The 23,651-nt window shown below is 40.9% G+C and overlaps 1 protein-coding gene across 2 annotated transcripts in view; it reads left to right on the plus strand.

The window, feature by feature from the left end:
* Nucleotides 1–23,651, plus strand: part of spock3 (SPARC (osteonectin), cwcv and kazal like domains proteoglycan 3) — an 89,922-nt gene that overhangs the window by 44,727 nt on the left and 21,544 nt on the right. Inside the window, exons 3-7 of one of the 2 annotated variants that reach the window (XM_034188340.1) lie at nucleotides 12,122–12,130; nucleotides 12,207–12,246; nucleotides 15,557–15,665; nucleotides 19,183–19,291; nucleotides 19,420–19,528. In XM_034188340.1, coding sequence (XP_034044231.1) covers nucleotides 12,122–12,130; nucleotides 12,207–12,246; nucleotides 15,557–15,665; nucleotides 19,183–19,291; nucleotides 19,420–19,528 — 376 coding nt within the window. The remainder of the gene's footprint in view (nucleotides 1–12,121; nucleotides 12,131–12,206; nucleotides 12,247–15,556; nucleotides 15,666–19,182; nucleotides 19,292–19,419; nucleotides 19,529–23,651) is intronic. The other variant, XM_034188341.1, reaches the window with a different exon arrangement.

Raw genomic sequence — 23,651 nt, forward strand, 5'->3', positions numbered from 1 at the left:
GTTGAGTGTGGACTCGCATAACGATTCCTTCTTTCACAGACTCGGTTTGTCGCGGCCACCTGGGGGGTGTCGGCGGGGTCCTTGGGTCCAAACCAGTTCTGGCTCCGGACCGTTAGCGCTGCTGGGAGCGCACCGCAATCCACCACGCCAGACCGCGCACTTTTATATTTGTCACAGCACTGTTATGTTCATTAAACTCTGTTATCCTTTGTACCGTGCTCTGCTTATTTTATACTGGGTCCTTCAAACGCTGGTCGGTTCTCCGGGCTGCGTCCGACACATAACAGACGAGTACAGTTTTAAGCAGAAATGAGGCCATGATCAGTGAATTACTGCTGAAGCTTTGAAATGACCCATGCACAGTGAAGGCGGGGGTGGGGGGAGTGCGATTTTTAGGGGGTCCATTCGGACTGTGACACCGGACCTGCAGCCTTCCGTGCAGCCTTCACTCAGTTTTTGAGACTTCTTTACTCCACACAGATTTACCATAGAGTGCCATATTTTTTGTATTTCTTCATTATTGATGTAAATAAATTCCAAGACATATTCAGTGACTTGGAAATTTTCATGTATCCATCCACTGAATTGTCTGTTCTAAACTGGCAATAAAAAAAACATTTCCTGTTAAGAATCGATAATAAATGATTCGATGTGACAATGTGACAAAGTTTTATTCGGCACACAAAATATTCAAATAGAAAAAAAATGAACAATTCCACAAACAAACACAGACAAAACTAGTGAGTCTGAAAGGGTGTGGGCTGAAGCAAAGCTTATTAGCGCCCACCCCTGCTCGTACAAGTCCAACAATTCTTATCAGTCATATTTACATAAATACAAATTCACTACTACATGTCGACACACGGACATACACATCAATATACTATTCACTTATAATTATATTTATATAGTACCAGATCACAAGAAATTCGAATCAAGGCACTTTACGCCAGTAAGGACTAACCTTACCAACCCCCAGAGCGAGCACTAGGCAACTGTGGTGAGGAAAAACTCCCTATAAGGAAGAAACCTCAAGCAGACCAGGCTCTTGGGGGTGACCCTCTGCTTGGGCTGTGCCATATATACCTATATACATACCTATATACTTTACAAACATAAATATATACATACATACATATACACAGTCACTTATATACATATACACCTACCCATATCTATATATCTACATACGCATATACATACCCACACATTCAAATATACAATGAGTCCCACTTATAAATTGAACATTCCATATAAATCAAATTATATTTGCTTCTTTATGATACTTAGACATGATGTTCTTTTTGAGTAGTTTCTTAAATCTTACTAAGGTACTATTCATTCTAACCTCTGTTGAACATTTGTTCCATTTCCTCACCCCAACCACAGACACACAAAAACCCTTTACATTTGTTCTTACTGGTGGTTTCATAAAAATTGCACAACCTCTTAAACTATATCTGGATTCCCTCAATCGGAACAGACTCTGGACATGTCTCGGTAAGGCTTGGTTTTTCGCTCGAAATAAAGTTTGAATTGTAATGTAATCGACCAAATCTATGAATTTTAATAAATTTAAAGACACAAATAAAGAATGAGTTGGTTCACGATATTGTTTATTGCAGATGATTCGTATGGCTCGTTTTTACAAAAGGAATATTGGATTGGTATTTGATTTGTGTTTCCCCATGACTCAACACAATATGTCATATATGGTACCATCAGAGAATGATATAAAGTAAGTAACCCTTCTTGCGGCAGTAGGTCTTTGGCTTTATACAGAATGGCTATAGTTTTTGACAATTTTGATTTCACATAATTTATATACTCAACAAAAATATAAATGCAACACTTTTGGTTTTGCTCCCATTTTGTATGAGATGAACTCAAAGATCTAAAACGTTTTCCACATACACAATATCACCATTTTCCCTCAAGGAACAATTCATAACCATCAAGATATACCAGATCTTTATTATCCTCATTTAACCATGTTTCTGAAATTGCAATAACTGAAAAACGTTTTTTGGATGTTTTCAAACAATCATTAATAGTGGACAGATTACGAGAAAGACTTCTGCTGTTGAAATGTATAATTGAAAAATCTTCATCATTGATTTTATAATTTTTGAATTGTTGTTCTGTAAATATTTGCACTGTCTCACAATATTCTCACTGAAAAAGGTATCAGGATCATTTTCAGATTCGAAGGGGTGGTTAGCAGAGTTATTATAATTAAATGTATCTAGACAGAGCTCCTGGGCAGAAATAAACGGATCATTATCATTAGTCATTATGTCTCTCTTGTCTCCGGGTGTAGATGATGTGGATGAGTGGGTTGCTCCAGTCTGCATCATGGTGCTGTGATGTGTTTGAGTCCTCATACCTATTGTTCATATTTGTCCAGCTCCTCGATGTTCCTTATTGCCATAACCTTTGCTTGTTCTGGTGATCCGTTCAGTTTGATGAATATTTTACAGTTTGAAGTCCATGTGTGCTGGATTTTTCCCTGTTTCTTTAAGAAGCGTGCTTTCCTGGCGATGTCGGCATTCCGTTTGGTGAGATGTTCATTGATGAATACGTTTGTCCCTTTCAGTTTTCTTCCTTGTTTTAACAGTGCTGTTTTGTGTTTTCTGTTGATGAATCTCATGATGACGGTTCGTTTATCACCGTCATTTCTCCGGGGCAGAGGGTGGCACGCTTCAGTGTTATTTAAATCCATTTCTATACCTTTAGATAGGAGGAAATCAGCAACCTGTTTTTCCACAGAGCTGACCTCCTGTTCACTGGGCTCCCCTCCGCTCTCATCTGTTACCGCCCGTGCATAGGACCGTGGTTTGATGTGAAGACCTGTGATGATGACGTCTTTAATTCTGGTGTACTGCTCCAATTCAGCCACTCTATTTTCCAGCTGCACCAGACGCCGGTCTTTCTCAGCGTTCTGGAGCCGTAATGCCTTCACCTCCTCCACCAGATCTATGATTGATTTCTGTTGCTGCTTCACAACAGAAATCTCCTCTGATAGAAAGTCCAGAGATTTTTTTAATATCGTCACCTTCCTCCGCTGTCAGAACCTTCTTAGGCCCCATGGTCGGCTTATGGGCAGCTTGACGATCGGCGATGTTAACAGCCTGCGTTGTTTGTCACCGGGATGGATCTGCACTGCGCTGGTGCCGCGCGGCCTCGGTGTTTCCACGCTGATGGATCCGCGGTGGCTGCACGAGGTCTCGGGGAAGCGGCACTCGTGACGCGCGGCTTTAATGACGCAGCGCGCGGCCTCAGTGAATTCACCACGTTGGGCGGGCCTCGGACGTTGTTGCCGTCCAGTCGCGGGACTAAGTTGCCGGTTGAGGTGGTATTCCCACTGTCCGGGTTGGCAAACACCGGCGTGGCAGATGGCAACTACAAACACCACCTCAGAAAACTCAGGTACAAACTTTTTGCAGCTCTCTAGTGACGACACGCAGCTCTCCCTGAGTCTGTGTTCAGCCGTTGATCCACCGACATCAATAGTCTTTTTGCTTATTGAGTCACTTATCGGTTTTTGAGGGTGTGTATCGGGAAAATGATCATTTCTTGACAAAGATTGCAGATCCCCTGTTTCTGAGAAGTTGCAAAGCGAAGCTGCAAAGTGAAGCAGCAGGTCACAGCGCAAGCATTATCCCCCCTCAAAGTCATTTAAAAATGTCAATCATGAGTCACCTTTGTGCTAATTAAAGTCACTGACTGGGACTCTTGTCTTGTTGCGACCAAGAAATGAGAAGCATACCTTTGTTCCACACTGGAGTTTTTATTCGTTCCTTATTAAATTTTCGTAGGGCAGCACACGCAATGGTTCACTGTGTTACATCACCTTTCCTTCTAACAACACTCAATAAGGGTTTGGGAACTGAGGACACTGTTGAAGTTTTGTAGGTGGAATTCTTTCCCATTCTTGCTTGATGTAAGACTTCAGTTGTTCAACAGTCTGGGGTCTCCGTTGTCGTATTTTGCGCTTCATAATGTGCCACAGATTTTCAATGGGTGACAGGTCTGGACTGCAGGCATGCCTATTTAGTACCCACACTCTTTTACTGCGAAGCCACACTGTTGTAACACGTGCAGAATGTGGCTTGGCATTTTCTTGCTGAAATAAGCAGGGACGTCCCTGAAAAAGACGTTGCTTGGATGGCAGCATGTGTTGCTCCAAAACCTGGATGTACCTTTCAGCGTCCATGATTTCCAAAAACAATTTGAAATGTGACCACAGTACACTTTTCCACTTTGAGTCTGTCCATTTCAAATGAGCTCAGGCCCAGTAAGGTGGTGACGTTTCTGGATGTTGTTGATGTATGGCTTTCGCTTTGCATGGTAGAGTTTTAACTTGCACTTGTACGTAGATGTAGCGACAAACTGTGTTAACTGACAATGGTTTTCTGAAGTGTTCCTGAGCCCATGCGGTACGATCCTTTACACAATGATGTTGGTTTTTAATGCAGTGCCGCCTGAGGGATTCAAAAGTCATGGGCATTCACTGTTGGTTTTCAGCCTTGCCTCTTACATGTAGAAAGTTTTCCAGATTCTCTGAATCTTCTGATTATATTATGGACTGTAGGCAATGGAATCCCAAAATTCCTTGCAATTGAACGTTGAGAAACATTGTTCTTAAACTGTTGGTCTGTTTTTTTTCACACAGTTGTTCACAAAGTGGTGATCCTCTCCCCATCTTTGCTTGTGAATGGCTGAGCTTTGGGGGATGCTCCTTTTATACCCAATCATGACACTCACCTGTTTCCAATTAGGTGTTCTTTGAGCATTCATCAACTTTCCCAGTCTTTTGTTGCCCCGTCCCAACTTTTTTGAAAAGTGTTGCAGGCATCCATTTCAAAATGAGCAAATATTTGCACACAAACAATTAAGTTTAGCAGTTTGAACATTAAATATCTTCTCTTTGTGGTGTATTTAATTGAATATCGGTTGAAGAAGATTTGCAAATTATTGTACACTGTTTTTATTTATATTTTACACAACGTCCCAACTTCATTGAAATTGGGGTTGTACAACTGATCAAAGCCGTTGATTTTTTTCCCCAAAGTGAGACGTCCTCCGTTATTTAGAATTTTATTGATCTTGAAGTGTAGTGCGGTCATTTGCAAGACCGCAGCCCATGTGCTATGGAGTTAAATTTGTTTCATTAATACCTGAAAGGAAATGCTTTTGACAAAAACTACAGGTTTTGTTTATTTCTTTTCTGTCCAGAGATCAAGGATCCAGTGACCAATTTCATATTATTTACTTTAAGAATCAGTAAAATACTGTTGACATAGGAAACCTGTGAAGCCTACTTTTTGTACACAGTAAATTCACAGGCAGTATTGATAAGTGGAACCGTTTTTTTTATTGTTGTGAGTGATCTCAAAAAGAATTTAGAATTTATAATTTATTTTATAAAGTTTAGATGTATTGAAAAAGTTCAAACACTGATACAGAGAGTCATCTGCAGTGCTGGGGTCTCTGAACCAGATCACATGCTACATCTAGGACAAAGAGCCCTACGCTAACTTTTGTTCCCCCAGCCGGCCCCATGTGGATGGTCCTTAGCCTGTGGTGAATCAGCGTCTATGTGATTGGCTGCAAAGTGAAGTAGGCGGTTATAACTAGGTGTCTGCTCACGTTGCGTTCAAGGTTATTATGTAAACATCTTTTAGTGTTTGTGTATGTGTGTTTGTGTGTGTGTCGATGTCAAACAATAAATCAGAGTGCTGTCTAAATATATGCAAATGCTTTGGTTTTATCAATTAGACAGCTATAAAAGGATCAGATGGTTCTGCCAAATGCAAGGACATTTTGTGCATCAGCCATTTTGCAAAGCAGTTAGATTAAGATCAGGTAGTTACAATGACATTTTGGATGTGCATTGGCCATTTTGTGATATGCACGGAACACTGACAAATCGACAAAGAATTGGATCGATAAGCAGAATTGATAATGGCATTGAGCACAAAAAACTCCATGGGATCATCTATGTAAACGGGGACATGTCGTTGGATGAAAAGAGTCCTTATACCGTGAAGGTCAAGGTAAACTGTCACAATGTCCGGTTTGGTGTAGGTAATGTTTTTGACTGAATCCAGAATGGTTTCTTGTTCGTATGGATCAGTGCTGTCAAGATAATGCTCTCTGATCTGAAAAAATACTTCCACAGTATTTTGTAAGTACAGAGAGCCACAGAGACCACAGCAATGAACAGTGAGCATTTAAATACACAAACTAATCAGTGGCAGGTGCAACAACTCAGGAAAAGAAGGAAGAACGCATGTGAAAGTAACTGATCATAAGATAACTGAAAGCAAAACCCAAATTCCAGAGTAATGGAACATAAAACATAACAATAAAAACTACAAAAGAAAAACAGTAATAAAGGAAGTAACAAAATAAACATAAAACTCCAAATGCAAAATTAAGGTGGACTAATGTGGAACTTGAGTGGAACTGAACGAGAACGAATACAAGAATACTTTCAAAAAACAATACAACAAAATAATAGAAGTGGAATTCTGGAAACGTAAATAATCACAATACACAACAAAAGTGGACACCGTGCAAACCGGGTACAAAACAAAACAAGAACACTATGACCTACACGCAGGAACCCCAGGGCAGGGACACTCAGATTCGAGGAACACGGGATAGAGGAGCGAGTAGAACAAACACACACCAGGAGGCCGTGCACAGCTGACAGACAGGGTCAAGGCAATGTATAAATCACATACACCCATGAAAGCCACCCACGGAAGAGAGACAGAAGAACAAGACAAGAAATCACAGACAGAGGACAGGTGACAGAGAAGTTTCACGCAGCTATTCCACACTGACTTGGACCACACCACCACTGGACTCCACACCCCTTGGCCACACATGCACCCACCACACAGAGACCTCTGACTGGGCAGCCCGACCAGGGACATGTGGGACAGGGGGGCCACATCACCATGGTATATACACACCATGTGGGGGTGGGATTTGTATATTTATGTATATTTTTTGTGTGTAATGTCCACATGTTGTTTTGGGTGTACAGCATGTGGAGGATGGGTTTGTATGTATTTGTTTTATTCTGTCTGTATTTTTCTTATTCTTTCTGGGCTTTCACCTTGTGGAGGGTGGGTGTTGTGGACAAATGGCTGTCAGCTATGTCACCAATAGCTCCTGTTACATATCAGTGTATAAGTCCACTCAGCGATGTGCAGGCTGTTTGTCCTGGATAGAGATGTTGGGACATATCCCAAGATGTTCACTGGGGTCATATTAGTCTGGAACTGTTGAGTTATCCTCTCCTAAATAATGTGCATACATGTCTCAGCTAGATCCCCTCCGAGAAACACAAATCATCATATATTTCCTAAAGGCCCTGTCACACCTTGCCGATTTAGCCAGCGTATGCTGACTGTATTAAAAATGCTGTCATACGCTGGCATAAATCTAACGTTATGCAGCTGTCACACCATGACGATTTAGTCAGCGTATGCTGACAGTCTCGTTTCCACTGACTGGCCCGGGATGGTACTGCATGGTATGAAACGTCAGAACAGTTAAGTCTGGCCTGGTTTGCATTTCCACCACGAGTAGAATCCTTTTGTTTGGCAGGTGGTGCATGTAAATATTGATGAGCACATCATTGACCACACGTACTGTATGTTGTCACGCGGCCCTCAGCCCCTCCACACTGATGCCAAACAGAAATTTAACATTTTTTTAAATTTTATTTTATTTTGGTCTTGGTGGATCATGGCCTTTATTTTCATCACAGGAACAATTGACTGATGTCTGTGGTAAATGCTGATTTGACTGAAAAAGGCGGTGTGACTCTTTCAATGTTTAAAATAAGTTCATTTTCTTGTTGTGGAACAACGTGCTGGAGTTCTCTGGTTTAAGCTGAGAGACAAACTACAGACTCTACATTCCTTCAGCCACCACAGGGAACTAAAGTATTTGCAGACATCATTTCCCAAAATCAGGATGATTTATGTGGATACATTTTTATCAGGCTGCGATGATGAATCCAACTGAAATGAACAGGTAAGATTAAGACTATATTTATTATGTGTGTGAATGGTTTTAACATTTGTAACAGTCTGAACTGTTTGCATGAGGATTGTAGTTCAGTTGTTCAGCCATTCAGTGGACAACTTTAATAGACGTATTTCGACTTATGAGTAACTAAGAAATGTGTGTCAACAATCGCATAATTTACCTACAACTTATGGTCCGTGTATGTGGGATGTATGAGCCTTACGCTGGCATACGTCGAAAATATTGTGCACGTCTGGCTTTCACTCTGAGTTTCTGATATTAAGACTTCATTCATTTCGTAGCCTTAAAATTTTGCTTTTCAATGATGTTGTGAAATTATTTTCAGGAATTTGTGTCCCTCTGAGGACAGCACAGTGGTTAACACTGTTGCCTTACTTCCAACCTGGCTCTTTCTGTGTGGTGTTTGCATGTTCTCCTGTGTTTGTGTGTGGTTCCCTCTGGGTGCTCCAGGTTCCTGCCACTTCCAGACATGCAGGTTCAGTGCATTAGAAACTGAAGTTGACCCTAATCGGGCAGCATGGTGGCTTAGTGGTTAGCACTGTTGCCTCACAGTGAGAAAGTCATGGGATCGATTCCCACCTGTGGCCTTTCTGTGTGGAGTTTGCATGTTCTCCTTTATGTTTGCGTGGGTTTCCTCCGGGTGCTCTGGCTTCCTCCCACATCCAAAAATATGCAGGTTAGGTGGATTCCCACTTCCCACTGTAGCCAAGTGCTTGCTCACAGGGGGTCGTTTTGACCGTTGGGGTTTTACATAATTATTGTATGGCCTTGCCTTACAATATAAAGCGCCTTGGGGCAACTGTTTGTTGTGATTTGGCGCTATATAAAAAATTGATTGATTTATTGATTAGAAACTTTAGAATTGTCCAGGTCTCCTTTGTAAAAGAGATCTTGATCTCAATGGAACTAACTTGATTAAATAAAAATTAAATTAAATTGTGAATGAATTTGTCTGGGTGAAAGGCAGGGTACACCCTGGACAGGCCACCAGTCTAAAGCAGAGCCCAAAAAAAAAGCAAGAAAAAAAAGCATCATGATAAAGTGATCCACACTTGAACACATCACACACAGTAGGCATCAAATGATGCCATTATTATGTGTTGTTCTGACTAATTAAATGCATGCTCCCCATGTTACTAACTGAAGCTTTGTCATGTCTACATGTGCAGTATGCAGTGGTGGGCACAGTTCCTCTGATCTGCTAACCGCTAATTATCAAAGTTAACTTTTTGTTTAGCAGATTAGCTTTTCAGCTAACTTCAAAAACCATTAGCAGACCAATTAGCTTCCGATAAATTTAGCTCCGATAACTTTTAGACCACTAACTTTTTTTTACATACAGTGAGGAAAATAAGTATTTGAACACCCTGTGATTTTGCAAGTTCTCCCACTTAGAAATCATGGAGGGGTCTGAAATTTTCATCTTAGGTGCATGTCCACTGTGAGAGACATAATCTTAAAAAAAAAAAAAAAAATCCGGAAATCACAATGTATGATTTTTTAATAATTTATTTGTATGTTACTGCTGCAAATAAGTATTTGATGATTTAAGAAGCCCTCTTATTCTGCACTCTTTACTTGTATTAACTGCACCAGTTTGAACTTGTTACCTGTATAAAAGACACCTGTTCACACACTCAATCAATCACACTCCAACCTATCCACCATAGCCAAGACCAAAGAGCTCTAGTGGTTAAGGTGTTGGGCTTGAGTCCAGAACATCATGGGTTCAAATCTCTACCTGACTGGAAAATCACTAAGGGCCCTTGGGCAAAGCCTTTAATCCCTTACTGCTCCTGGTGTGTAGTGAATGCCTTGTATGGCAGCACCCTGACATCGGGATGAATGTGAGGCATAATTGTAAAGCGCTTTGAGTGTCTGATGCAGATGTAAAAGCGCTATATAAATGCAGTATATAAATGCACTCCAACCTGTCCACCATAGCCAAGACCAAAGAGCTGTCTAAGGACACCATGGAAAAACTGTAGACCTGCACAAGGCTGGGATGGGCTACAGGACAACAGGCAAGCAGCTTGGTAGAAGACAACAACTGTTATGATTATTTATTAGAAAGTGGAAGAAACACAAGATGACTGTCAATCTCCCTCGGTCTGGGATTCCATGCAAGATCTCACTTTGTGGGGTAAGGATGATTCTGAGAAAGCTCAGAACTACACAGGAGGACCTGGTCAATGACCTGAAGAGAGCTGGGACCACAGTCACAAAGATTACATTAGTAACACATGATGCTGTCATGGTTTAAAATCCTGCAGGGCAGCAAGATCCCCCTGCTCAAGCCAGCACATTGTCCAGGCCCATTTGAAGTTCACCAGTGACCATCTGGATGATCCAGAGGAGGCATGGGAGAAGGTCATGTGGTCAGATGAGACCAGAATAGAGCTTTTTGGAATCAACTCCACTTACCATGTTTAGAGGATGAGAACAACCCCAAGAAAACCATCCCAACCATGAAGCATGGGGTGGAAACATCATACTCTGGGGGTGCTCTTCTGCAAAGGGGACAGGACGACTGCACCGTATTGAAGGGAGTATGGATGGGGTCATGTATTGCGAGATTTTGGCAAACAACCTCCTTCCCTCAGTAAGAGCATTGAAGATGGGTCATGGCTTGATCTTCGTGCATGACAATGACCCCAAACACACAGCCAGGGCAACTAAGGAGGGGCTCTGTAAGAAGCATTTCAAGGTCCTGGAGTGGCCTGGCCAGTCTCCAGACCTGAAGTCAATAGAAAATCTTTGGAGGGAGCTGAAACTCCAAACCTGAAAGATCTGGAGAAGATCTGTATGGAGAAGTGGACCAAAATCCCTGCTGCAGTGTCTGCAAACCTGGTGAAAAACTACAGGAAATGATTTACCTCTGTAATTGCAAACAAAAGCTACTGTACCAAATATTAACATTGATTTTCACAGGTGTTGAAATACTTATTTGCAGCAGTCACATACAAATAAATTATTAAAAAAATCATACATTGTGATTTCCGGATTTTATTTTATTTTTTTTAGATTATGTCTCTCACAGTGGACATGCACCTAAGATGAAAATTTCAGACCTCTCCATGATTTCTAAGTGGGAGAACTTGCAAAATCACAGGGTATTCAAATACTTATTTTCCTCACTGTAGTTAGCAATGGTGAAAAAACATTTAGAAACCCGGTTGCCTCTTGTCTGCTATGTATTTTGCAGCAGTGAGGCAGCTAAGAGGAGCTGAGCTCAACTCTACCCCAGCAGAAGGGGCGTAGCCGCCAGACTGCTACAAAAAAGAAAAAACAAACATCACTACCCTTTACAGCATACAAGCAGGCCAGCCGTGAGGCCGAAGTCCTCAAAAGGAAAGCAGGTTTGACTTATGGTTTTGATTTATAAACCAAATTCATCTGTATTACCCATAATGCTGTTTGGCATCTTTGTGTGTTAATGTTCAAACTTCAGAATTAGTGCATTATTTTAAAATTAAAAGATGTGTGTTATATTTTCACTTTGTACAAATGACAGACTTGACATTAATGTAGTTGAACTCTCCAAATTAATTTGGTTTATAAATCAAAACCTTAAGTCAAACCTGCTTTCCTTTTGAAGACTTCAGCCTCACGGCTGAACCGTTGTATCTTGTGAATGGAAATGATTCTTCTCTACAGCAGGGCGCGCAAAGAAGGAAGCATTGGCTCACTGGTTGTGTTCAGTTTGTGATCTTCTTTAATTCTCATCAAAAGCCATGGCAGTGTTTAAACTCAAAATGAGCATGTCAGTAGATGAATGTACCAGAGACAATATTGAAAGTTATCGGTTAGCTGTAGCTTCCACTAAGTTTTTTAGTGGTTTATCGGTTTAGCATTATAAAAGGTAACTTTTCAGTTAGCTGATTAGTGGTTATCGAAGCTAACTTTTTGGTCAGCTCTGCCCACCACTGGCAGTATGATTTGCAAATCATCATTCATGCTTTTTATTATGCAATGTGTCCATTCAAAATGCAAATGTGATCAAAAATTTATTTCTTGTTCTTTGTCTTTGGCTTGCTTTCTGCTAAAGGAAGTGGAGGTTTGTATGACTGCTTTGTTGCTTCTGTCTTTTGCACAATATTGTCATTGTTTTAAAATCTTTTACCATATTTCAGGAACCTGGAACCTGGACGTCATCTAAAGTCTTTGATCAAGGTGGGTAAATGTGAGGTAAAGCATTTAAACAAAATGTAATAAAATTTGAAAATGTGGTATTCAAATGTTGATATGATGAAAAATATTATGGTGCTTTGCTTTTCACAGTTGTGTTATCAGCACCTGTCCTTGTAGATCATGTGGAATGATGTAAAAAAAATAATTTAAAACCCTGTGGTGGTTTATTCACCTTTGTGCATCAGCATGTAATCGAAGCAGAGGACTAAAGCTCTTAACATTCCCACACTGTGACTCAACCTACAGGCTTTTTCTCCTAAATGCTGTGAACTTTGATGTGAACATGTATAATTTCAATGTCACATCCTTCCTTCAGTTATATGAAGTTTGCCAGTGCTGTATGCTGAATAACAGCCCCACACCATCAGGGCTGGATCCTGAGTGAAAATCTGACAGATGCATTTTTTGCCCAGTGATAAAATAAAAATCGTACACGTCTTGTTATTCAATAATCTTCATTCTTTTATTCGTGTACAACATACACTGTCACACTTCTTTTAATCTATTTATTATACTTCATGGACCATAGTGAACACTTCTTATTTGTGTAAATATGATGTCCTACAAAAAACACTATAACAAAAATTGACTGTAAACAGGATCAAATTTATTGCCAAAATCTTTCAATTATACCTGAATCTATATATGTTTTTTTCAATTGATAAAATCAATAAAAATATGACTGCATATATTCTTAATAATAATATATTGAGATACAGACAGTTCACAGAAGACATTTTCCATTGTCAGTCCAGTCCACAGTCTAGCAGGTAACAATATTCATCATGTCCATGATTAAATATACTAAAACAAATACATCACAACTGTACACATATCACAGTTGTGATATGTGTACAGTTGTGATGTATTTGTTTTAGTATGTTTAGATTTTGTTGTGATTTGGCACTTTATAAGCCGATTAAATTGAAATTGAATTGAAATTGAACATTTTATTGAGTCTTAAAGTAAATAAATATGAAATTGGTCACTGGGTCCTTAAACTTTGGACATAATAAACTCTACATGGTGGATCCTTGATCTCTGGACATAAATAGGAATAAACAAAATCTGTAGTTTTTGTCAAAAGCATTTCCTTTCAGACATTATTGGCATGAATGTCTTTCCATATATCTGAGCTGATTCTTACAGCTGCTCTGCTTCACTTCACGATGTAATTTATAAAGAAATACAGCACTTATCATTTTGGGAGGAAAAAACATTTTAGTCGATTGTAGTTTCTTGTCTGTATTATAGCGTTTGGAAAGAGGTGTCATTTTATTTAAAGCGGCAATTCATTTTGAAGTTATTAATTCCGAGCGGACTCTGTCTCGGCAGAGAGCCGCGCAGCGTTTCCAGCTTTGTGAACGTAACAGAGGACGATTCTCGTTTCTTGACTGCACCAAGACAAGAGTCCCAGTTAGTGACTTTAATACACACAAAAGTGACTCTTGATATTTTAATGGCTTTGAGAAGGGTTAAGAAGCGGACTTACCGCTTCTGAAGAGCAGCGAATCAAAGAGCCACGAGCCATTGAATCGAAGCATTGCTTCAATGGTTCACAGCTTCAAAGTGGAGTCGCGCTGCAGAAACGGTTGATTACAGACCTGCAGACCAAACCCTGAATATCCGACTTTATTTGTACGTCCGTATGACTCTGAAACTCTGAAAAATCTGTATAGTTTACAGACTATAGGTTAACATGAAAACCAAAGCTGTGTTCACCGCGGGGACACGCTCGGCATTATTTGGGATTATTCAATTTTTTTTTTTTTACAGATGACGAACGATGCGTAACAAATTTGACCGATGCAACTGTATCAGTCCAAACCGGTCTGGATCCGGGCCTGCACCATCATGTTTCCACCTCCAAACTTCACTGCTGATTTGGTGTTTTTGGGGTGATGTGCAGTTCCTTTTATGGTGTGTATTATGACATCCAAAGAGTTCAGTTTTGGTCTCATCTGACCAGACAGAAATTATGTTCTTTCAGCTTTCAGATTATGGCCCTACAGTGCTCACTGGAACATTCAAAAGTTTAGAAATCCTTTTGTAACCAGTGGCAAGGGAATGTTTTGCAACAATGAGGTTGTGAAGCCCGTGAGAGAGCTGTTTGCTTTTACCCACCATAGGATGATTCTTGCAACACCTTGGTTATGTGGCACCTTTTTATAGGCCATCAGCTGAAACTCAAAACCTGAAAGATCTAGAGAAGATCTGTATGGAGGAGTGGACCAAAATCCCTGCTGCAGTGTGTGAAAACCTGGTGAAAAACTACAGGAAACGTTTGACCTCTGTAATTGCAAACAAAGGCTACTGTACGAAATATTAACATTGATTTTCACAGGTGTTCAAATACGTATTTGCAGCAGTAACATACAAATAAATTATTTTAAAAAATCATACATTGTGATTTCCAGATTTTTTTTAGATTATGTCTCTCACAGTGGACATGCACCTAAGATGAAAATTTCAGACCCCTCCATGATTTCTAAGTGGGAGAACTTGCAAAATTGCAGGGTGTTCAAATGCTTATTTTCCTCACTGTGTGTGTGTGTGTGTGTGTATATATATATATATATATATATATATATATATATATATATATATATTTTTTTTATGATAAATCCTGTGTACCAAAATCCTGTGACCATTTTATCCTGTGTACGTCTTCTGTTGAGACACAACAGGAGACGTACACAATTACTCTCACTTACTGCAGCCTCACACATGCATACGTACACACACAACAGGTAAACAATAGCATCAGATAGTGCAGTAGAGGATGGAAGCAGGATAATCTGCCAAAGCTGCTCATGGATTACTGTAAGGTTCTTTAGATCACAGGTCATTCACAAACTGTTCTGAGATCAGTGAGTGCTTTAGATAATTACACTGAAGGCTGACGAGTGGTCAGACTCAGCCGGCTTGTCTGAACCAAAAGATCGCACCATCAGCCGAACACTCAGTTCTAAAATCAGCTCTTACTGGAAGAGCTCCAAGATCTGAGCCTACGTCAGTTTGATGAACTCTGCCAGAGCACATGTGACTCAGTCAGCTCACGCATAACATCTCAAAATAGTTCAATCCGTTTTTAACATTAACAATCATTACCCAAACAGAAAGAGAGCCAACATTAATGTTGTGTCAAGAGAATTACACACGTACTGTACATGAACACCTTAACTACAAGACTGATGGTTTCCCAGAGATTTGTCCTTTGTTTATTCTCATTTGCATTTTAATGTGTCAGTGGAACTCTGATGTCATTTGTCAGTTTTCTCTGCGGGTTCAGGTCGAGATCCAACCAAAGACCCCTGTCTGAAGATCAAATGCAGTCGACACAAGGTGTGTGTTGCTGAGGATTATAAGACTGCTATTTGTGTGAGCCAGAGGAGAGTCAGGTAAGGAACACACACGCAGGGATAATGTCATTATTGTGGCTCCGCTCTGTGAAGCTAGGCAGCTTTGTGGTTTCACCCCATCCAGGAGTCCGTCTGGAAACTTTTCATTTTATCACAATAACAAAAAAAATTTCTGAAACCATTTCTTGGTTTGGGGATTGGGGGAAGCTCGAGAAGGCTCCTTTCAAAAATGTGGGATCATCTGTCAGCCACTATGACCACTACGGGGACCATCCTTTTTATTTCTGTGCGTTAACTAAAGAAGGCCTTGTCTGAGTGACACCATTTCTTGGTGGTGAATTGGGGGAGGCTGGAGAACATATCCTTTTGAAAATGGGGGTCAGTACACCAAAAACCAACTGTAAATTGGGAATCTTTTACAACAGAAAGACCATATACCATGTTAAAGCACCAGTCTTTTCACTATACAAATAATTTCCACATTTCATTATCACCTCGACAATGAACCCGCACACCAGCTTATATGAGGGGGGCATATGCTACGCTGTGTGGTGCTCTTGTTTTAGGGCTCCTCCTGTCCATCAAGCTGATGGACAGGAGTGAACAAAGTCGCTGCAACAGTGTCATGCACGCGACGGTGTCATGCGAGCAGGAACACAGTGCAAGCAGCTGGGATGTGGTGCACCACATGGCACCACTGATGTGGAGAACAGTAAAATAAAAATTAGCTGTATAATTAGTGAATATCACTGGGTTGATATAAATAATAAATAAAAGGTTGATGCAATACAGAACCTGGTGGTTAAACAACGCCTGTTAATAAATGCCACTCACAGGATTTGAACCTGCAATTTCCAAAAGCTCGGATTACCAGACAGAATCTTTACCACTGCGCTACACTCACTGTCTTATAACAGGAATGTGAAATGGCTAAAATCAACAAGCAGATAAACGTAATTTTTTAAAAAAGACAAAAAGCGTATTTGTCGCACTGTTGGCTTGTCATATAGTCCTGCGCCGCTCACAGGACATGCATGTCAGGCCCGACATGCGTGTCCTGTCAGACAGAAGTGACATTCAGATCACCTGCTGCATGTCCACATGAAATGACAGTCCGTTTCTCCAGCCTGTCGCAAAAGCAATACAGTTGTGTGCAAAGGTTTGGGCACCCCTGATGATTTTCATGATTTTCCTTTATAAATCATCGGTTGTCTGCATCAGAAATTTCAGTTAAATATATCATATAGCAGACAAACACACTGATATTTGAGAAGTGAAATGAAGTTTCTAGTATTTACAGAAAGTGTACAATAATTATTTAAACAAAATTGGGCAGGTGCATAAATTTGGGTGCCCTTGTCATTTTATTGATTTGAATGCATTTAGCACTAATTATTGGAACACAAAATTGGTTTGGTAAGCTCATTGACCCTTGACCTCGTTACAAAGGTGAATCCAATCATGAGAAAGGGTATTTAAGGTGGCCATTTGCAAATGTTTCCCCTCCTTGCATCTCTTCTAATGAGTGGCAACATGGAAGCCTCTAAACAACTCTCAAATGACCTGAAAACAAAGATTGTTCAACATCATGGTTTAGGCAAAGGATACCAAAAGGTATGTCAGAGATTTAAGCTGTCAGTTTCCACTGTGAGGACCATAGTGAGGAAATGGAAAACTGCAGGCACAGTACTAGCTAAGGCCGGAAGTGGCAGGCCAAGAGAAATCTCAGATAATCTGAAGCGAAGGATGGTGAGAACAGTCATAGTCACCCCACAGACCTACTCCAAAGACCTACAACATGATTTTGCTGCAGATAGTGTCTCTGTGCATCATTCAACTATACAGCACACTTTGCACAAAGAGCTGCTGTATGATGCTGTAATGCAGAGGAAGCCTTTTCTGCGTACACCCCGCAAACAGAGTTGCTTGAGATATGCTAAAGCACATTTGGACAAGCCAGTTTCATTTTGGAATAAGGTGCTGTGGACTGATGAAACTAAAATTGAGTTATCTGGACATAACAAGGGGCGGTATGCATGGCTAAAACAGAATACAGCATTCCAAGAAAAGCACTTGCTACCTACAGTAAAATTTGGAGGTGGTTCTATCCAGAATCCAGACTCTCATTGGAAGCGTTTAGAGGCTGTTATTTCTGCAAAAGGAGGATCTACTAAATATTGATGGATTTTTTTCTGTTGGGGTGCCCAAATTTATGCACCTGCCTAATTTTGTTTAAAGAATTATTGCACACTTTATGTAAATCCTATAATCTTCATTTCACTTCTCAAATATCATTGTGTTTGTCTGCTATATGGTACATTTAACTGAAATTGCTGATCCAAGCAACCAATGATTTCTAAAGAAAGATCATGGAAATCATCAGGTGTGCCCAAACTTTTACATATAACTGTATAATTTTTTTATGTATTTCCACATGAGGACAGCAAGCACACACACCCGTGCGTCCGTTGACGCACAGACCAAGGTGTCACTCTGTGATCAGATGAGAGGCACTTCACCTGCGGGGGACATGCGAACCACACGTATGTCATGTGTTGGGGTGAGTGAGGGGAGCATGTGAAACACATGCACACGTGTTGTGGGGGCAGCCAACACTCTGACATGCCACATGCGTACTTGACAATGTCACAGTCGTGGGGGCACTTAGACAAATTTCACTGCCAGCTCAAAAGTGATCACCTACTAACTGTTTTCGTGCTAATAGCCCGAATGGCCACACATTTTCTAAGTGTCAAGGGAATGGTGTATATGTTTGTGTGTGTCACCTGGAATTTGGCCAACACCTGCCGTGAGAGGGATCGAATGGGCTCTCACAGGGAACACTCTGTCTTTCAGCCACTGGTGTGTGCAAATACGTAGTTGGAGCAACAGATGTACGAGGCGTTGGAGGCAGCTATGATTTTACACGTATTGCATGCAATTCCTGCTTCAGGAGGAATTTATGCACAGTTCAACCACATTCATACTATGTGTGAAGGGGCCCTTAAATTATTAATCTGTTCATGCCAGAAGTTTGATGATTCTGCAAAAATCCTTATAAGCAATTCTGTCTTTTTCCAAATCTGAAATTCCATGATTCCTCTGTGTCCCGCCATTGTTCATCTTGTTCGTGCAGCATGATAAGCAACAAGAGAGATTTATCCAATTATGCCAGCACTGACATTGCCTTACAGCAGACACAACATGCTGCCAAATCATATGAATGACGTGTGTGTGTGTGTGTGTGTGTGTGTGTGTGTGTGTGTGTGTGTGTGTGTGTGTGTGTGTGTGTGTGTGTGTGTCTGGGATTGTGCTGACTGGAAAGAGTGGACAGTAACACCACACTGACCTCATTTCCCTTTCTGAGCAACAACACAATTACCAGGACAGAGTGCAAACAAATCAGAAAATAATCACACATAAATCGGTCTTGTGTCATTTATGAAATTGCTGTTTCAAAAATGACAGGCACAAAATTCAGCGCTGATTAAAGTTGGGGCTCAACAGCAGTGCTGTGAACGTGATGGAGAACACGTTTTTTTCATTTCCTCTCTAGTGTCAAAGATGCCCGTCTATTCCAGGGTCCACAGTCAAAGTGCAAACCGTGCCCAGTGGTTCACCCCGCCCCTGTGTGTGGGACTGATGGAAGCATCTACTCCAGCAAGGTATCTTCAATGAACACATATCCCTCAGCCAAACACAAACAGCTGCGTACACAGGAATAACAATAATTTCTCATTTCCTAACGATGAGTGACACATCCTGGTTTTCCATCCTATTCTCTCTGTCTCAGTGCAAGTTAGATTACAAGGCCTGCATCACAGGAAAAAAGATCGCTGTGAAGTGCTCTGGTATGTGTCCTTGTCCTTCTGAGCCCAGACAGAGTTCTGCAGAGAAGAAAGGTACACAGTGATGCACACACACAATCAGCTAAGATACTGTGTATGTCAGTTTTGGACAAGTGATACAGTTTTTGTAAATTTGGATCTTTACATCACCACGTTGGAGTTGAAGTGAACAGCGCCATCTCACACTCACATCAACACATTTTGACCCAAACTGTTCATTTTGACTGATTATCAATATGTGACTGTAGCCCCGGTGCTTCACTATGTGACAGGAAACCCTGACCATAACCATACAGAAAACATAGATGAATGTTACTTGATGACATGGAAGTGGTGCTTCACTTCCATGTCATCAAGTAACATTCACTGATGTGCTGTCAGAGACAAATGATGCTGTTGCCAAAAAATGTATCTCCCCGTCTATCACGAAATGATGCAATGGGATGACCCATCTTGTCACATACAGAAAAGGGCACTGACCAACCATAAAAAATGTGATGCATTGAAAGTGAAAATGTGTTGATATGAAAGATATGCTAGCAGTGTAGACCACTGCTGTAGCTGAGGAGAGCTGATGCCCCCCCCCCAAAAAAAAGAAACAAAAGAGAAAGAAATGAAATGAAGAAAATCAAAAAGACAAAAGGCTAGAACGACATGAAATGATAGTTATATATTATTATATATTATTATTTATCATTAACTACACATATATCATAGTCTGAATAAGTTTGTCATGAATAGTAAATATGGATAGAAAATGTGTTGACATGTAGATAAGCTAGGAGAATTGTTCAGAGAATGCTATGAAGTCTAAATGTTAATGGACACTTATCTAATAATTGCCAGTAAATAATGACATGGTGACAATATAGTATATAATATAGTATACTGTATGTTGAATAAAAATGTGAAATATGTATATTGTGATGTGTTTGTGGCTGTGGTAGTGTGGCAGGATGAATATGGGGGGATGCGGTTGAGGGGGTGGGTAACATCTCTGTGTATGGAAGGGAGGTCAGGTCGCAAACCCAAAAATTAACTTAATGTGCAGTCCACACAGCTTATTAAAAATGGATACCAGCCTTGGCTATGGCAGTAAATATGAAGCATCATTGTGAAGCATTTGAGCATCTGTCAGATGGAAAAGACTACAGAAATGTAGTCCTTATTCTTTTTACAACCTTAACGTTGCATTTTACTCCTTCATTCACACATTTTGCTCCAACTGACTTTAATTCCTCTTCTCTCCAATGCATATCACCATCTCTCCAGCATCACCTCAACCTGCTTCCAACTCTCACTATAGATCACAATATCATCTACAAACAGGAAAGGGCTCAAATTTGATCTCCACTTTATATCAAAGGCCTCACTTGTAAATGCATACCTCTGTCCTTCCAACGACACACCTCACTGCTGTCGTCACACAAATACTGCACAACCCTAACATAATTTTGCCACCCCCAACTTCCTTATGTATTATTTTAAAGATTTTTCCTTTCTCGAAATCCAGGAAAACACCATGCAACTCCTGGCCTTTTTTATATTTCTTTATCTATCTAAAAGCAAAGACTGCATCAGTAGTGCTCTCTCAGCATGAAACTTTATTGCTGATTGCACATCTTCACCTCTCTGCAAAACCTAGTTCCCAATACTGTTTCCTCTAACATCATGTTGTGGCTGATCAACTTCACATCACCATTATTATACAGCGAGGGAAATAAGTATTTGAACACCCTGCGATTTTGCAAGTTCTCCGACTTAGAAATCATGGAGGGGTCTGAAATTTTCATCTTAGGTGCATGTCCATGTCCACATAATCTAAAAAAAAAAAAATCCAGAAATCACAATGTATGATTTTTTTAATAATTTATTTGTATGTTACTGCTGCAAATAAGTATTTCAACACCTGTGAAAATCAATGTTACTATTTGGTACAGTAGCCTTGGTTTGCAATTACAGTGGTCAAATGTTTCCTGTAGTTTTTCACCAGGTTTGCACACACTGCAGCAGGGATTTTGGTCCACTCCTCCATACAGATCTTTTCCAGATCTTTCAGGTTTGGAGTTTCAGCTCCCTCCAAAGATTTTCTATTGAGTTCAGTTCTGGAGACTGGCCAGGCCACTCCAGGACCTTGAAATGCTTCTTACGGAGCCCCTCCTTAGTTGCCCTGGCTGTGTGTTTGGGGTCATTGTCATGCTGGAAGACCCAGCCATGACCCATCTTCAATGCTCTTACTGAGGGAAGGAGATTGTTTGCCAAAATCTCACAATACATGACCCCATCCATCCTCCCTTCAATATGGTGCAGTCCTCCTGTCCCCTTTGCAGAAGAGCACCCCCAGAGTATGATGTTTCCACACCCATGCTTCATGGTTGGGATGGTTTTCTTGGGGTTGTTCTCATCCTGTAAACATGGTAAGTGGAGTTGATTCCAAAAAGCTCTATTCTGGTCTCATCTGACCACATGACCTTCTCCCGTGCCTCCTCTGGATCATCCAGATGGTCACTGGTGAACTTCAAATGGGCCTGGACATGTGCTGGCTTGACCGAGGGAGATTGACAGTCATCTTGTGTTTCTTCCACTTTCTAATAAATAATCATAACAGTTGTTGTCTTCTACCAAGCTGCTTGCCTGTTGTCCTGTAGTCCATCCCGGCCTTGTGCAGGTCTACAGTTTTGTCCCTGGTGTCCTTAGACAGCTCTTTGGTCTTGGCTATGGTGGACAGGTTTGGAGTGTGATTGATTAAGTGTGTGAACAGGTGTCTTTTATACAGGTAACAAAAAAAACGAAAGGTCTGTGTGAGCCAGAATTCTTGCTGGTTGGTAGGGGATCAAATACTTATTTGCAGCAGTAACATACAAATAAATTATTAACAAATCATACATTGTGATTTCCGGTGGACTCTCACAGTGGACATGCACCTAAGGGCCCTGTCCCACTGGGGAGAGGATTAATTGCACATGAATTGAGTATACAAAGTACAGGCGTTCGTTGTCCACAACAAAAATGGCCAAAACTGACAAATGTCCCAGTATGAATTACAGATATATTAATAATATATAGAGAATATATGATGAACAATCATGGTTGTATAACGTATGTAGTGAGGAAACGGATCTGACGCATTGAGATTATCACGGCAGTATTACGGGTGTATTATGATGCATCGCGCACGTGTTGCGCGTGCATGGAATCTGCATTGTGGTCATAAATGAAGCACAATTGGGCCGTCAGCATCACTATTCACACCAACAATACAGCCTCTGGAGCATTTCCTGGACTTGGATAAGTTGATTGGAGTAAACAAGCAGTGAACAGGGCGAGTGGTGATGTCAGCGGATCGCATCAGAGCGCAGCTCGTCTGAACGATTATAACAAGAAGTTAAACTGTTATAAACATAGGAATAAATATTGTAACAGCTGCAGACAAGAAGGAAAAAACACACAACTGTTTTATCAAGCCTTGACAATGTACACAAGTCAAATAATTACCTTTTTAGATGGCTCAAAATGCTTTCTGCAGCTGGAGCCGTTCACGCGCGCCTACTGATCTTCTCTGCCATTTTGGTAAGCCTTTGGAGCTCTTTCCTGTTTGCCCTCATGCAGCTGTCAAAACATGTACAGATGCAGTATGTGGGGATGTTCTCTATGGTAGAGTGGTAAAAAGACACGACCAGTCTCTGATTTACGTTATTTTTCCTGAGGATTCTCAGAAAGTGGAGTCTTTGCTGTGCCTTCTTTACCAAGTGTGTTGTGTTCCTGTCCCAGGTCACTTTCTCCTCTATGTGAACTTCCAGTAAACAGAAGTCCATGACCTTTTCCACGCTGGTCCACCCAATGATAATGGGCTGAATGTCTGTGGGCTGAATGTCTGTTTTGTTTCTCCTGAATTCTGTGATTAGCTCCTTGGTTTTGGATGTGTTCAGGAGCAGGTTGTTTTTTTTCTACACCACACCGTCAGCTGTTCCACCTCATCCCGGTGGGTGGACTCATCTGCTCCAGTGATACAGTGATGACACTGTGGTTTCATCCACATACTTAATGAAGGTGTTGCTGGTGTGGCTAGGGGTGCAGTCAGAGGTGTAAAGGGTGAAGAGCAGCGGGTCAGCATGCAGCCTTGAGGAGACCCAGTGCTGAGTGTGAGAGCTGTGGATATGCGGGGGTCAATCCTGAC

Source organism: Thalassophryne amazonica, chromosome 15 (genome assembly GCF_902500255.1).
Source record: "Thalassophryne amazonica chromosome 15, fThaAma1.1, whole genome shotgun sequence".
Taxonomy (NCBI): Eukaryota; Metazoa; Chordata; class Actinopteri; order Batrachoidiformes; family Batrachoididae; genus Thalassophryne; species Thalassophryne amazonica.